This window comes from Hyperolius riggenbachi, chromosome 1, assembly GCF_040937935.1.
Source record: "Hyperolius riggenbachi isolate aHypRig1 chromosome 1, aHypRig1.pri, whole genome shotgun sequence".
NCBI classification, from domain to species: domain Eukaryota; kingdom Metazoa; phylum Chordata; class Amphibia; order Anura; family Hyperoliidae; genus Hyperolius; species Hyperolius riggenbachi.
This window is the reverse complement of record NC_090646.1, coordinates 103,759,688-103,776,947: the sequence shown is the minus strand read 5'-3', so window position 1 is coordinate 103,776,947 and position 17,260 is coordinate 103,759,688. Positions and strand designations below refer to the sequence as shown.

At 44.6% G+C, this 17,260-nt stretch overlaps 1 protein-coding gene across 2 annotated transcripts in view; it reads right to left on the bottom strand.

The window, feature by feature from the left end:
- TAPT1 (transmembrane anterior posterior transformation 1) overlaps nucleotides 1–17,260 on the bottom strand; it is a 129,591-nt gene that overhangs the window by 35,242 nt on the left and 77,089 nt on the right. For both annotated transcript variants that reach the window (XM_068277773.1, XM_068277781.1), the window contains exons 7-9: nucleotides 13,886–13,955; nucleotides 4,966–5,046; nucleotides 579–688 (exon numbers count right to left, since the gene is read on the bottom strand). In XM_068277773.1, the coding sequence (XP_068133874.1) occupies nucleotides 579–688; nucleotides 4,966–5,046; nucleotides 13,886–13,955 (261 nt within the window). The remainder of the gene's footprint in view (nucleotides 1–578; nucleotides 689–4,965; nucleotides 5,047–13,885; nucleotides 13,956–17,260) is intronic.

The following is a 17,260-nucleotide window of genomic DNA, read 5'->3' as shown; positions in this document are numbered from 1 at the left end:
AGGAAATTTAAAAAAAATAAATCCACTTACCTCGAGCTTCCTCCAGCCCCTGGCAGCCGACCTGTGCCCTCGCCACAGCTCCGGTGGCTCCCGGGCCCCTCCAGTGCAGATGCTGACCTCGCTAGGTCAGCATCTTCCTGCGTTCCAGTGTGCAGCTCACAGAGTCACACTGATGTCATCCGGGCTGTTCCAATCCGATTAAGTCAGTGCGACTCCGAGCTGCTCGCGCAGGCGCAGTTGGCATTTTGCGCCAGAAGGGACCCCGGACCACCAGAGTGAAGAGGAGCTGCGACGTGGGCACGGGACGGCTGGCAGGGGCTGGAGGAGGCCCCAGGTAAGTGGATTTTTTTTTTATTTATAAAGTCCTCGGATGTGTCCTTTGAAGGCTTTCGAAATGCATTTGATTCAATCATTTCAACAATTTACAAAAAAAAATGTTTTGCTATGTGACAGGCAGTTACAATCCAATTAAGGGGGTCAGTGCCTCCAATAATACTGCCCCCAATGTCATCTATAATAATTAAAAAAACAAACAAACAAAAAACATACAAGAAGGCAATGGGAAAAAGAATACATACATCTGCAGTGATATCATTAAATTTGGTAATAAAGGCATGTTTCACGACATCCACAGCAATCTCAGAAGCAATGACCATACACACATCAGGAAACAAGACCCAGAGGTGATCTGAAAAAAAGAAGAAACGTCACATCAGCTTCTTAACTCAGACTTCTAAACTTTTATTCCCCAAGACAGCAGTGGCCATAAACAGTGCTACCTCTTAAAGGGATTAAAGCAGCTTTCTTTTTCTGCAGTTTGTCCTGCTTTCTAAGGGCTCTTTCACACTAGAGCCCTTTTTCGCCGTTTTAACGCAAAGTCTATACTTTGCGCTAACCAAGGTAAAAGGAAAGTCCATAGACTTTCATTTTACCTTACACACCCGACGCTGCGTTTCGATGCGTTGCGGTACGACGCATCCCAGCGCATTTTATCGTCGGGAATCGGTGTTTCCCCTTTTGTGTTAACTACTACCGCCGCTACTCAGCGTCGCACCGCAGATTCCCAACGACACGCCGCAACGTGTGCAGGAGCCGTTCTCCTGCACGCTTTTAATGTGTAACCGGCCTTATGGCTGTAGGAGCTGCCCCTCCCCCCTTTCTTCTCTCTGCCCTTATTTATCTAAGGGAAGATATGCATGTAATCAAGTGCGACTCTTTAAACTGTTTGAAGTACAGTGTCAGCAATGCAGATCTGATATTTGACTGCATTTGCTGCATGCTTGTTTTAGGTGCGTGATTCAGACACTTGTGATGCATGAAAGATCAGTATGCCAGGAAACTGGTATTGTTCAAAAGTAAATGAATATGGCAGCCTCCATATCCCTCTCACTCCAGTTGTCCTATAGGGGAAGAATACATATTTATGAGGAGCAGGGCAACTGATTGAGCTGTGCAAACAGATTTGAAATACTGCTATTAGTCTCCATACACACAAGCATCCTGTGCTTATTCAGCTAAGCTGCTATACCAATACAGTCAGGTCTTCAGTTAGCCTGTTGGAGGGATCATCATGCATGAACTATAAGAGCGCAGCCATTACATTTTGGTCATGATACAATTATTTAGCTTGGCTATAATTACATTTGGCAAAATATACATCTTTGGACTGTTATCATTATGAAGGAAATCAATGAGATTCCACAGCATGCCACCATGGTCCAAAATCAAATAGAAATATTTTAGAATATCTTAAAGTGAACCTCCGGACTAAAAATCGACTCGGCAGCACTGAAAAGGCTTGGTGTTTCTTTAACAGTTTCACAACATCAGAACTTTGTTTCTCTTATACAAGCCTCATTTTTAGCTGCACAGAAGAAAACTGCCCGGGCTTTTTTCCCCTGATGCTGTGCAAAGCATGATGGGATTTCTGATGTTATTGTTATCGTTCTGCTGTTTTGGTGCAATTTTTTTTTTTTTTTACATTTTGAATTTGACATTTGAAGCCTAGCGTGTGCAGCTGGGAGGGGTAATCAGGACACAGGACAGTTGGAACTGTGTCTCCTGCTCCTTGTCACCTCCTTTCAACTAAAAAGATGGCAGCCCCCATGAATCACAAACAATTGCCTGTTCTTTTAAAACAGGGTGGGTAAGAGATTATATTACCTATCTATTCTAATTAACATAACTAATGTAACTTGATGACAGTATGTTTGTTTAGGCTGAAGTTCCCCTTTAAGCATCATTTTTTAATTTATTTACGTAAGTATTTATATAGAGCCGACATCTTCCGCAGTGCTGTACAGAGTATATTGTCTTGTCCCTAACTGTCCCTCAGAGGGGCTCACAATCTAATCCCTCCCATAGTCATATGTCTATGTATGTATCGTGTAGTGTATGTATCATAGTTTAGGGCCCATTTAGGGGGAAGCTAAGTAACTTATCTGTGTGTTTTTGGGATGTGGGAGGAAACCAGAGTGCCTGGAGAAAACCATGCAGACACGGGGAGAACATACAAACTCCTCGCAAATATTGACCTGGCTGGGATTCGAACCAGGGACCCAGCGCTGCAAGGTGGGAGCGCTAACCACTACGCCACCGTGCTGCTATGAACTACAGTTATAAATGTGTCAAGCTACTGGTCAACTGATATGTTAATGAAAAACAGAAGTTTGCCTTCTTAAAACGAAGTATTTAAAATTATTCAGATTGGAGTGAGCTCTGAGGTATCCTACAATGCATCACTGCTTAGTGTGCAAATCATCTCTTTGTTGTCCCTGATAGCTTAATACACCTCAAGAACTGCTGGAATGCAATGATGTGTCAGCTTGTTAATATGTACAGAGCCACACTAATCCAACATGCCTACAGTTTCGGACTGGTCGATTCTCCTCAGTGAATCGCATGGATTAATATTACTCTATAGGGCTGGAAACACCCAGAGTTACAGATTGCAGCATGTAAGCTCATGTGGAACCAGAACTCCTAGGAGTGTATAACAGGCTGAAAGAGACCAAAAAGCCTCCTGACTAAGATGCTACATAAAATAGAAGTTTGCCTTCTTAAAACAGAAGGTATTTGCGATTATTCAGGTTGGAGTGAGCATGAAATCTCCTACAATGCATCACTGCCGAATATGCAAATCATCCTTTGTTGTCCCTGATAGCTAAACACACCTCCAGAACCGTTAGAATGCAATGATGTGTTTGACTGTTTGTGATGCAGCTTGTTGACTGTATAATTTAATAGACTCATTTTGTATGATAACAGCATGCCTCATCAATTTCTTTTATTATCACAGCAAAGTTACAGTCATCTCTTGCATGGCTGTGCTATATATAAAGGTACCCATACACTGGTTAATATTTTGCCATCAATATCTGGCCGATTCCATCATTTGAAAGACCCGGGAGGAGCACAGAGATTTTCATGCTGAAATCTATTGAAGATCTGCGTTCAGTGTGTGGAGGGATCAGATAATGATGGGAGAGGGATCTATCTGTTGGCCATATTGACCAGTATATGGCTAGCATACATGTGGGTGGAACAGGACTTGGTGTATTTATCTGTTCTTATAACTTTATGTTAACGTTAGACTTTTTCCCAAACTTGTGCCACATCTGCCGATTTCAGCAGGGGCTTTGCATCCAACTCTTTCTCTACACTGAGCGTGAATGAATATCCCTGGGCTGAACAGAAACAGCGCACACAGCTAATTAGACTTTAAAAGCTAATGTCTAATGCCTGGCTGCACAGTCGTCAGGTAATTAATCAATAGTTTCTGAAGCTGATTAGCCCTGTGCAGAGTTCCCCTTCTGCCTGCTAGAATACAGCTTCCTACGGGGCAAAAGAATTACTGCCAAATTTTTAAGCTGTCTCTGCTATACCGTATTTTTCCATGACCATAAGACACTCTGTACCATAAGGCGCACCTAGGTTTAGAGGACAGGGTGGAAATAAAAAAAATAAAAATAAACCTGGTGTGTCTATGGTGCAGGGGCATCTTGTGGATCTTTACTCCTCAATTCCCCTAATTATTTCCCTCTTGTGTCCTCCTCAGTCCCCTTGTGTTCTTCTGTCCCTCTGTGCCTCTTCTGTCCTGTGTCTCTTCTACTCCCCAGAGTCTGTCCCCCAATGCCTCTTCTGTCCCCGTGTCCTCCATGTCCCCCGGTATATCTGTTGTCCCAGTGTCCTCTGTGTACCCCGGTGCCTCTTTTGTCCCCAGTTCCCCGCTTTCTCTTCTGTCCCTTGAGGCCTTGCTTGTCCCCATGTCCCCCGATGCCTCTTGTCGCTGGGGTCTTTCTTGTCCCCCGGTGCCTCTTTCATCCCCGTGTCCCAGGTGCCTCTCTTGTCCCTGTATCCCCCAGTGCCTCTTCAGACCATAACACGCACTGATTTTCGTCCACTTTATGGTCTGAAAAATACAATTCTCCCATTCCTGCCTTTATGCCTGGTACAAACCATGTAATTTCCCATGAAATTGACGGGTCTAATTGATAATTTCTGACAGGCCCGATCAGGTTTCCGATCAATTTTGTATAGAAATGATCGGAACCGCCGATCGAGCAAAATCTTTCATCCTATGCAATCGACTAAATCGATTAATTTGGGACGAAAAATTGACCAGGGCTCGTTTGACGCATCGAATTCTAGCAGATACGATCAAATAATTGACTTCGCCAGATACTGATGAAAAAAAAATCAACCAGTGTATGGACACCTTAAGACCTAAATAAATCTGACTACTTCCTGTACTCATTTCTGAGGATTTTATTTTAATAAAAAGTGAGTCTCTGATGAGTCACAGAACTTGGAGAAAACAGAGTTAGCTTTGCTGGTAAGCCGTGAGCTTAACACATTTATATAAAAGGAACGTATAAATCCCTAAAATGTCGTTTTTTTCAAAAGTTACTTTGATTTTAGGTTCAGTAAGTGCTGAAATATATCATCTACAAGAGAGATACAGACCTGGATTCCATGAGAACTGCTCCATGTTTCTCAGACACACAATCAGTAGTAGCACATAATTTGTGAACCTCTCTTTTATGTCTAGGGAAAGAAATATAAAACAGTTTAAAAGCTTGTAATAAAGCATACACATGTGAAGACAGAACGATGCAAGAATAACCATGTAATAAACTCTTGTTCACTTTAGGTAAATGACGCTTAAGACGTTTGCACTGTGAACTGTTGCCACCTGAAACAATCTTTTAAAGGGCTAGTGAAGGGGAAACTTGGCTGCCCTCCAACTTAACTATGGTCCCCCGCAGACTAGTCTTACCTGTCCCACCGGGCGTGCTACTATTAGTCCATTGCTCCATGTACTTGAAGACTGGGAGTGTATGGAGCCACAGACTGATAGAGGATAGTGCCCGGGACAGGTGAGACGCTACTCCGCCAAAGACTCTGTGGGAGACCACAGTTAAAGAGACTCCGTAACAAAAATTGCATCCTGTTTTTTATCATCCTACAAGTTCCAAAAGCTATTCTAATGTGTTCTGGCTAACTGCAGCACTTTATACTATCACTGTCTCTGTAATAAATCAATGTATCTTTCCCTTGTCAGACTTGTCAGCCTGTGTCTGGAAGGCTGCCAAGTTCTTCAGTGTTGTGGTTCTGCTATGAACCCCCCTCTCTGCACACTGCCTGTGTATTATTTAGATTAGAGCAGCTTCTCTCTTCTCTCTTATCTTTTACAAGCTGGATAAATCATCCTCTGAGCTGGCTGAGCTTTCACATACTGAAGAATTACAGACAAGGGCAAAGCTGTTTGCAGGAAGGAAAAAGCAGCCTGAAACTTCAGTGCATGAGAACAGGGGGAAGAAACACACAAATGATCTCTTGAGATTCAAAAGGAAGGGTGTATACAGCCTGCTTGTGTATGAATGTATTTTCTATGTGTGGACATACTGTACATCAACCTACTTCCTGTTTTGGTGGCCATTTTGTTTGTTTACAAACAAACTTTTTAAAACTGTTTTTAACCACTTTTAATGCGGCGAGGAGCGGCGAAATTGTGACAGAGGGTAATAGGAGATGTCCCCTAACGCACTGGTATGTTTACTTTTGTGTGATTTTAACAATACAGATTCTCTTTAAGTTGGAGGGGTGTGACCTGGGGGGGGCCTGGCAGCCTACCTTGGGGGGAATTAGGCATCAAGAGGTCCCCTAATGTTGCTTTAGAAATTTAGAGGGAAGGGGGAGGGGGGAAGAGAAGAGTGTCAGGGACCTCCAAATCCCGACTCTGCTGCATTTTCAGCTATATAGAGAAGTGAGAGAAGCAAACAAAGGGAAGTGAGCTGCCAACACCTGCAGTGTACAGGCATGATTTTCTAGCATGACCTTGGCAGCTGCAACCAGTTAGGGTGCACTCAGTAAGCCCCCTTGGAGTGTTAGGGGGTATTGCCCAAGGACTCCATGCTAAATAGGTTCTTGCTATTACAGGACAACTGCAGTGAGAAAAATATGGAGGCTGCCATATTTATTTCCTTTTAAACAATACCAGTTGCATGGCACCCCTGCTGGTCTATTTGGCTGTAGTAGTGTCTGAATCACATCAAAAACAAGCATGCTCTGTTCAGGGTCTATGGCTAAACGTATTAGAGGCAGAGGACCAGCAGGACTGCCAGGCAACTGATATTGCTTAAAAAGAAATACATATGGCAGCCTCCATATCCATCTTACTTCAGTTGTCCTTTAAAGTGGACCTGAATTAAAAAATGTAATACAAAGTGCATACTGTAAAACATGAAATATTAAATAAAGGAATAACAGAATATTATTATTATTATTTAGTATTTATATAGCGCCGACATATTACGCAGCGCTGTACAGTGTATGTGTATGTATATATATATATATATATATATATATATATATATATATATATATATATATATATATATATATATATATATATATATATATATATATTTATTGTCACTAACTGTCCCTCAAAGGAGCTCACAATCTAATCCCTACCATTGCCATATGTCTATATTATGTAGTGTAAGTACTGTAGTCTAGGGGCAATTTTTTTGTAGGGGGATGCTCATTAGCTAGGAGAGTATACAGCTACACAAGCGTTTATCTCCCTGTGACACTGTGTGACTCTGAGCATTATCTTTTATATATATTATAAAAAAAGAAAGCTCCAGGAGAGGGGTTGAAGGGGAGTATGTGAATAATGCTGCAAGTTGTCCAGTGCACTGCTACATGAGTCATGTGTGTCTCCCTTTGGAACTCCCCTCCTTCCTTCCCTTTTAGGGAGCTCCTGCAGAGGCAGGCTTATCAGCTCCCAGCAGGACTAGCACTGCACCTGTCACAGGGGGGGGGGGGGGGGGGGGAGTGGTTAAACACACAAAGGAAAAGATGCCTCATTATTAAAACATTGTTTAAAAAGAACTTAGACACCCATAATTATAAATATCAATATGGGGGTAAATACCCCTTGGGGGTAAATGTTAAAAGTACTTCAACATCAGGTTTATGTTAAGGCAGAACTATACATTTGAACCCATCTCCGCTGGAATTGGCTCAAATATTTTCCACACTTAATCTCTTCTGAGCCTTCACAGCTAACCTTCCATTTCCTTATAGCATCAAACTGCACTCTATAAGGGCCTGTACACACTGCTGCGCTTGCACTGCGTTTTTAAAATCGCATGCGATTTTTAAATTGCGAAGTCTTCATGAGAACAGAAAAATCGCATTGCACCAGTGTGCACAGGTCTTCGCGATTTTCATGATTTTTCAACAGATCGGCCTCAATTTACTAAGCTTAACTCCTGTCTTTAATAACTCTTCTGAGCTGTTTTACAATTATCACCATGGTGATATAATTGTGATAACTGTAAAACAGCTCAGAAGAGTTATTAAAAACAGGAGGCTTAGTGAATTGAGGCCCTTGTGATTAAAAAACACATGCGATTTTAAAAGTGCAGTGCAAGCGCAGCAGTGTGCACAGGCCCTTAAAGTTACAAAAAACCTCTTAATGCTTAGAGGAATGTAAGCTGCGTGATTAGTCCTCATGCTGGTGGAGATAAGGCGTGATTGGTCCTCATGTTGGTGGAGATGAGGCGTGATTGGTCCTCATGCTGGTGGAGATGAGGCGTGATTGGTCCTCATGCTGGTGGAGATAAGGCGTGATTGGTCCTCATGCTGGTGGAGATAATGTGTGATTGGTCCTCATGCTGGTGGAGATGATTGGTCCTCGTGCTGGTGGAGATGAGGTGTGATTGGTCCTCATGCTGGTGGAGATGAGGCGTGATTGGTCCTCATGCTGGTGGAGATAAGGCGTGATTGGTCCTCATGCTGGTGGAGATAAGGCGTGATTGGTCCTCATGCTGGTGGAGATAAGGCGTGATTGGTCCTCATGCTGGTGGAGATGAGGAGTGATTGGTCCTCATGCTGGTGGAGATAATGTGCGATTGGTCCTCATGCTGGTGGAGATGAGGTGTGATTGGTCCTCATGCTGGTGGAGATGAGGCGTGATTGGTCCTCATGCTGGTGGAGATAATGCGTGATTAGTCCTCATGCTGGTAGAGATAATGCGTGATTGGTCCTCATGCTGGTGGAGATAATGCGTGACTGGTCCTCATGCTGGTGGATCTAAGGCGCGATTGGTCCTCATGCTGGTGGAGATAATGTGCGATTGGTCCTCATGCTGGTGGAGATGAGGCGTGATTGGTCCTCATGCTGGTGGAGATGAGACGTGATTGGTCCTCATGCTGGTGGAGATGAGGCGTGATTTGTCATCATGCTGGTGGAGATGAGGCGTGATTAGTCCTCATGCTGGTAGAGATAAGGCGTGATTGGTCCTCATGCTGGTGGAGATAAGGCGTGATTGGTCCTCATGCTGGTGGAGATAAGGCGTGATTGGTCCTCATGCTGGTGGAGATAAGGCGTCATTGGTCCTCATGCTAGTGGAGATTAGGCGTGATTGGTCCTCATGCTGGTGGGGATAAGGCGTGATTGGTCCTCATGCTGGTGGGGATAAGGCATGATTGGTCCTCATGCTGGTGGAGATAAGGCGTGATTGGTCCTCATGCTGGTGGGAGATAAGGCATGATTGGTCCTCATGCTGGTGGAGATAAGGCGTGATTGGTACTCATGCTTTTTTCGATTTTTTTTTACGTCCAGTAACAGTGAAAAAGTAAGGGACAATAGCCAAAATTGGTGGTCTGACTGCTATGAAAATATGACATATGTTTAGAGAACTAAACATGTCATACTTTCTACAGGACTCTTCCCTTGTATCTTTTGCCTATCCAAACTGCGGCTGAAACTCTAATTTCAAATAGTAGTTTTTCTTACCAGTTAAACAGAAATTAGAACTTACGTTAATGATCTATTTGCCTGTGCAAAGGAGGCGGAGGGAGGACTGAGAGGCGTGCGGGCCAGCCCAGCTGAATGACGTGAGGAGGAAGGAGGGGCTGGGTGGAGTGAGCCACCTCCGAGAATGAGAGCCTGCGGGCAGAGTCTGCTGCCCGCTCAGCTGAATAGGAAGCAGTTAGGGGGGAGAGGAGTGAGCGGCCTCCTTAATAGGCGTGTGGGCTGGTTCGCGCCCGCCCCCCCGCTGATGATGTAAGGCACTAGGCGGAGTAAGCCGCAGCCGAGAGAGAGAGAGAGAGAGAGAGAGAGAGAGAGAGAGAAAGAGAGAGAGAGAAAGAGAGAGACTGCTGCCTGCACACCCGATAGGCTGCAAGCTTTATGCAGAAACGGGGAGATATCGAGCTGTCGCTGCTGCGACTGACAGCTGCTGTGCAGCCGGTGCACGGAGCGCCGAGCTGTGCATAGTGGGACAAGTGACTGCTGGACTGGCTGCAGAGAGCAGAGGGGATACCTTAAAAATCGCTGCTTTGACGATCACGAAATCGTCATTTCCGTAATCGCGATTTCGATCCTCAAACGATAAATCGTTCAGGCCTACCTGGAAACTTTATAAGGGAGAGAGGTGGACACTGGACATTGAGGTTGGCACCCGACATAGTGCCATAGCTGGGATAAGAACCAGGGGCCCAGCGCTGCAAGGCAAAACTGCTAACCACGATTCCACCGTGCTGCCTTCTTCATTTCAGGAAAGCACTGAAATTATGTGATAAATCTCTATGCTGTACATTTCAACCACAGGAATCAAAATGCGCAAGTCGCACTTTATTCCACGGGAGAGAGAAAGGTGAAATGTGTCAAGATACGTAAATTCCAAGTTCAGACACAATTTTTTTTTAATATGCACTTAACATAACGTTGCTTTCTATGAAAGCTTTGGACAAAACTTCAGAGCCCTTTAAAACTTACCACATTGAGTGGCGCTGCGGTATTTTTCCCCTGCCGCAGCTTGTCACAGTGGCCATTAAAGTAAATAAGACATGACACGCTGCCTGCAGTGCAAAGGAAGTGTTCCGGATAACATACAACTGCCGTGGTAATCCCAGAACTGCATCAGAAGTCGCTTATTGTTTTTTTTTCAGGCACACTGTGGCTATAAAGCGCAATGTGACTTTTCAGCTGAGCTGCAACTGTTCCAAATTTCAACGCAATTTCAGCAAGTGTAGAAGAACTCAAAGTTTTTGAACGCTAAAGTAGGAGAATACCTGCTTGAGAAAACCATAACGCCTCATTTCTTCCATCACAATCTCCAGCTGCCTACTCCTTCCCCTTAAGCCACGGACTGCCAAAGACTCTGCTGAGACCCTGGGGAGCAACAGTTAAGCTGCTGGAAGATCTGGTGAGCCCCTTCTGAGCAGTGGAGCGGACACGACCAGCTTTGGCTATTTCCGCCTGAGCCAGATTGGGAAACGATACAGCATCTGTGCAGGATCACGGTAGGTAAATATTTACCTTGCCGGTTTTTGAGGGCTGCCAGCGCAGGATCCCGGAGGGTGAGGAAGATGGGGGAAGCTTCATCATTAGGATACAGATGCTTTTCCCTCCCGAACTAAGTACCCCCCCCCCCCCTTTTTACAGATTTTCTCTTAGGGCCCGTGTACACTTAAAGATTTTTTTTTTGTTACTTGCGTATTATCCATTCTACCAAATGTGACTGCCTGCTGTTTAATTGATATTTACTCTACTTTGGAAGTCGTATCTGTAGAAATACGAGCGTCTATGCATCTGCACCGTGCCCCGTGTCAGTGCGATGCACCATTCCTGAGGTAGGGGGTGTTTAATGAGTGGGGGGGGGGGGACGTCTACTCCTTGTAAGGTGATATTCCCACTTTACTGGAATCACTGTCCCCTTGCCCAATTGCTGGGCTGCATGCTCGATCATCGATTTGCTCAGACATATTTTTATTACAACTATGTCCACTTGGATAGATGGCATTGCACACCATGACCACTACTCGCTCACTTAGCTGCCTGGGCTTGGGGCTGGAGACTCAGATTGCCAGGTTACTGCTGCTGTCAGCCAGGTGCATTGGACACCTGGTCTTCAACACCCTGAAACTCAGGAATGGTGCACCCCACTGACGTGGGGTATAGTGCAAATGAAAGCCAAGATTCTCGGCTTTCCAACAATATGTAGACGTCCACAGGGGAGTAAATATCTTTTAAACAGGGGCCAGTCAAATTTGATAGATGAGACAATATGTAAGTACCCTTTTTAAAAAACAAAAACAAAAAAAACATTAAAAATTCAAGGAAAAAAAAACATAACAAATATTTTTGCCTAAACTACGGCTTTTAAAGTCTGATTGAAAATGAAAAGGCTCAGACACCAATAATAAGAACACTATCTACATGGAGATGGCTGCAGTGTTCAGCCTGTGAACCTCATAGTATACAGCGCTCTAGGCAATGAACCAGCTGCTCAGTGATGATCATAGCCGGCCACCAATGCACCAGATTGTTCAGAGTCAGCAGTCATGAAATGTGGACAGTGCCTTGAATGCTGACTGCGAGTTATCTGACAGGATGCACCATGTAAGCAGAGGAACCCGCAAGCTCTGAACTTCTCCACAGGCACAGGACAGCAGGATTTATTTAGTAACACAGAGCAGAAGGTGATGATGGACAAATTACTGATAGGAACTAAACCACTGCTTTCAGAAGGGCAGCTACATCTACAAAAATGAATGTTTCCAAGATTCAGTCATTATAAGAAATCACACTGCGCCTGCACTGCGTTACCAAAATGCATACTCAGACTATTGGTTTAAAGTCATGTACCATATTTTTGGGCGTATAAGAAGCTCCGGAATATAAGATGCACCTAGGTTTAAAGGGCAAAAACCAGGGGAAAAAAATATATATACTAAACCTGGTGCGTCCATGGTCATGGAGCATCTTGTAGATGTCATTGTCCTTCTGTGTCCCTTTCTGTCCCATGCCTTTCTTTGCTCCCTGTGTGCCCCTTTCTGTCCCCATGTTCTACTTTGCTCCTCCTGTGTGTCTCACTGTGTCCTCCTTTGCCCCGTGTGTCCCCTTCTATCCTCCGTGTCCTACTAGGTGTCTCACTGTGTCCTCCTTTGCCCCTTCTGTCCCCATGTGTCCTCCCCCTGTGTGTCCACCTTTGCCCCCTTATGTCCCCCCAGTGTCCTCCTCTGGACCCCATCTTCTCCTCCTTTGCCCACGTGTATCCTTTTGTCCCCGTGTCTTACTGCGATCCCTGTGTGTCCCTGAGTCCTCCTTTGTCCCATGTGTCCCATTCTGTTCCCAGGTCATTGTTTGGTCCCTGTGTCCCCTTCTGTTCCGGTGTGGTCCTCCGGTGTCCGCCCCCATACTCCCCGCCCCCATACTCCCCGCCCCATGTGCAAAAACAATTAGTGGCAGCGTCTCAACTCATCCAGTGATTCCAAGGCGAGCCTCTCACCTCCAGCGTTGCTCCTCTACTGTCGCCTTCTGCTGATCGCATCATCATTGGGGAGCTGCGCAGGAGAGAAGAGTTCTGCAATCGCTGGATGAGGTGAGCCGCGTTGCCGCGAACTGTATTTACACATGGGGAGTGGAGGAGACACAGGGGAGACATGCAGGGAGTCCCCGACATCGCAGCGAGTTGACTGTTTGTGTCGGCGAGCTTCGTAAGTCGAGGACTACCAGTATTTGAGATATAAGGCAAATTTTTTGGGGAGAAAAAGTGCAGTTTATATGCCAGAAAATACGGTACTCCAGACAGATTATAAGAACTCAACAGAGCCACATGATAGGAGTGCAAGAGTAGGAAACACTGAGATGGAAGTGGTGTGTGGGCAGTGCCACGTATCTTTTCACAAGGCCATCTATGTACAAACTACACTTTTGTGTATATTCCTGAATATCCCTGTAAAAGAACAGGTCTATTCCGGGATGTATAATTAAGCACCCTCAAATTTTTAAGCAACTTGTACCAGAATTGGGCATACATACTGGACAACTGGCTTCCCAGAATCTACCTGTTCTACCCTATCAACTATGAAGAACATCGATGTGTACACTTGTTGCATGTATAACCATTTAGTTCATAAAAATATAACCTTTTATCCTGTACATCAACTAGAGGAATTGGTCTTTTGCCTGCAATAATATTCAGGGTTAGTTCACATGGACTTCTGGTGGCGTCTCGCATGCAGAAAAGCATTTAGTGACTTTGGTGGATTTTAGCAGTGATTGTCGTTCCCCCCCCCCCCCCCCCCCCCCAACAGGAAGACACAGAATCACGGTGGTAAGTGACTCTGGAAGCAACCTGTTGCTTCCAGGGTCGCCTCAAAAGACGGGAAAATTAGGGATTTAAACACTGGGTTTGCACAAACGAGGGTACTGGCGCTGCCTATTTGAATGGGCAGTTAAATGCCGGCGGTAAATGAACCCCTTACAGAAAACCCAAAGGATCCTTACTTACACTTACTTCTTTGAATTATTCACAAAACAAATATAATTAGTTACCATGATTACAAAGCTAGACACATACCACTGTTTGACATCTGGAAGAGGTTATTCTTTTCAAACTTCTTGAAGACACTCCCCTTTATTTCTACAAACTGAAAAATTAAGAAGTACAGCAAATGAATAACAGCCCATTGCAACAGCTGTATCAGTCAAAAGTGTACAGTTGGGCAGGTTTCTGCAGAATACAGACTGAACTAGTAGACATTTGTTTTAATGAAACACAGGTTCCTTTTAAGAGAAAAAAAGAAATCCAGAGGATTCTCCTGTGGTAGATGGACGAGTCAGTAAGAGGTCCAAAATCATCAGATTAATAATACCAACTGTAAGTGACAGCAACATACAAAAAAGTAATTTACAGTGCATTTTCCTCTTGGGCAATTGTACATATTAAATATATGCATACTTTTTTTTGCAGTGGTAATTAGTAGTCATTTTTATTTTGTAGAAATAGGATTTTGCATAATACGCTAAACGCAAACTAAAAGTCCTTCACTTATAGCAATGGAAACATAGCATTACCTTCATAAAGTAGAAAACAATTTCAAGTAATGCATTGCTTTGGGATGGTGGGTGGAACCAGACAAATCACGAATACTGCCCATAAACAGGAATGAACTGCGTGGCTCCACTGTCCATCCTGAAGTGATGTATTATAAACAGTGTAAAAGTGACAACCTGATATTACCTCTTGTTTTAAGACAGTGATACTGCAATTTACATATTTATTTGATAATGGAGGAGACAGTCATAGCTGAGCAGGAAAATAGATCATGTTATGTATAAGGTAAAGCAGTAATTCAGCTGCGGTACATGACTGATCATAGCTTTGTACTACATTGTGGAGCATAAAGTTAGTGAGGGCGTGTGTGATATAAGATTTCTGCAGAAATATTGACCAATATCTAATGTTAGGAGGTGGTAGACCAGGTAAACTATCAATAACAGGAAGATAATGACTGCATATCTGTTCATTGCATGGTTCTGATCTCTGAAACAGGCCTGAAGAAGAAACTTAGTTTCAAAAGCTTGCAAAGAAATCTTGTACAGTTAGTCATTAAAGATATCACCTAAACAACTTTTGTTGTTCTGTCTTTGGACATAACTGTTCTACCAAACATCGTATGGTATATGGCCTGCACAAAAGCTTTTTAACCTTCCTGGCGTTCTATTAAGATCGCCACGGCGGCTGCGGGAGGTTTTTTTTTAAATTTAAAAAAAAAAACTGTTTCATGCAGCCAACTGAAAGTTGGCTGCATGAAAGCCCACTAGAGGGCGCTCCGGAAGCGTCATTCTGATCGCCTCCGGCGACCAGAATAAACAAGGAAGGCCGCAATGAGCAGCCTTCCTTGTTTTGCTTACATCGTCGCCATAGCGACGAGCGAAGTGACGTCATGGACGTCAGCCGACGTCCTGACGTCAGCCGCCTCCGATCCAGCCCTTAGCGCTGGCCGGAATTTTTGTTCCGGCTGCGCAGGGCTCGGGCGGCTGGGGGGACCCTCTTTTGCCGCTGCTCGCGGCGGATCGCCGCAGAGCGGCGGCGATCAGGCAGCACACGCGGCTGGCAAAGTGCCGGCTGCGTGTGCTGCTTTTTATTTAGCAAAAATCGGCCCAGCAGGGCCTGAGCGGCGACCTCCGGCGGTGATGGACAGATATATTCGTCCATACCGCTGAGGAGGTTAATATGAGGGAACCTATGATTAAAGGACAACTATCAAAGAAACCCATTAATAAAAAAAGAGATATTAGTAAAAGCCAGTGAGTGTAAAAACGTCCCATTAGCACACTGATGGCGACAGCCAGAAAGTCACTCTACCTGCACAGGGGAAGCCGCTCTGTGCGACGTGTCCTATTTACAGGTTCCGGAGTACCTTCGATAAGAAAGTTGTCCCAGGAGCATGAGACAACCAACCTGGTTTGGCCAGCAACAAGCCCTCTGTTGAAAGAAACTGACAGCACATGCACCTGCGATAATAGGCTCAATGGCTGTTCGCGGTTGCTATGCACAACTGTTGGCCAGTGGAGGTGGGAGGTTTTCTGCATAGACTAGAGGTGAGATAGCTCCTCTATGGACAGAATCTGCAGTTTCCCCCCATTTTTATTATAAAATATTCCCATCTTTATTAAAAGATGTCCTTTAAAGGGACCCTGAGCAGTGACTGAAATGAAAAGATTTCACTTACCTGCAGCTTTCTCCAGCCCACCCTTAGGCCGTGAGGTCCCCCGGCGTCCTTCTGGCTCCTCTCCATATGCCTCTGCTGGCTCGTTACCGGCGACACCCAGGCTGGGTGTCAGGCCGTCTCTTCCTGGATCCCCACGCCCGCCGCTACGTGTCATCACGGTGGCCAGAGTGACAGGTCTGCGCATTTTTGCGTTAGAAAACCGCACATGTGCAGACCTGTCACACTGGCTGCCGTGATGACGCCATGCGTGAGGAGCCAGGAAGGGCCGGCCCGACAACTGGCTCGGGTGTAGCCGGTAACGGGAGCCGGCGGAGGCAGACGGAGAGGAGCCAGGACGACGTCGGGAGACCTTGCGGCCTACGGTGGGCTGGAGAAAGCCCCAGGTAAGTGAAATCTTCTAATTTCAGTCACTGCTCAGGGTCCCTTTAACCATTTCGCATCCAGACCTTGTTTCCACTTATGGACCGGAGCAGTTTTGACAGTTTAGCTATGTCCCTATTTAATCATCAATAACTTTATCCCTACTTATGACACCTAAATGAAATATATATAGTTTTTTTTTTTCAAGAGGGAAAAAAACACGTTATTTCTCAGTTTTACCAATTCCCAGATTAAATATAAAAAGTGCTACTGTAGATAAAACACAAATTTTGTTCGGCTATTTCTACCATTTACCACAAACCTTAGATAATATTCCTGCCACAATTTATGGTGAGGATATTCAATTATGAAATAATGCTACAGTGTGTTTTTTTTTCACCATGAACCGTGGGAAAAAAATGTATTTTTAATGGTAAAAATCAATCTTGTTGGATTAGGGAGCATATATTCCCTTTCACCAATTAGAGCTGCATAAGATAGTGCCAGAGGTTTGCAGAGGAGCAAGCCCAATTGGGCACAGCACTGCTTTCGCTACAAGACGTATATCTACATCCTCATGTCTTAGATAAAGTCACAGGGGACGTAGATATAATGTAGTGGTGGATAAAGTGGTTAAGGCAGTATGGATATGTAGTAAAAAGCTGCACCAGAGACCTGGGATCAACCTCTGGACTAGGCACTGTGTGGAATTTGTATGTTCTTCCCATGTTATCAAGTTTTCATCAGGCAACCTGACTTCATAGCACATCGCTAAAATACACTGATAAGCTAGTCGGCTCACTCAAAAACTGTGGTTATGGACAAAGATCTATGGCAGTGAGAGTAGACTAGGACTA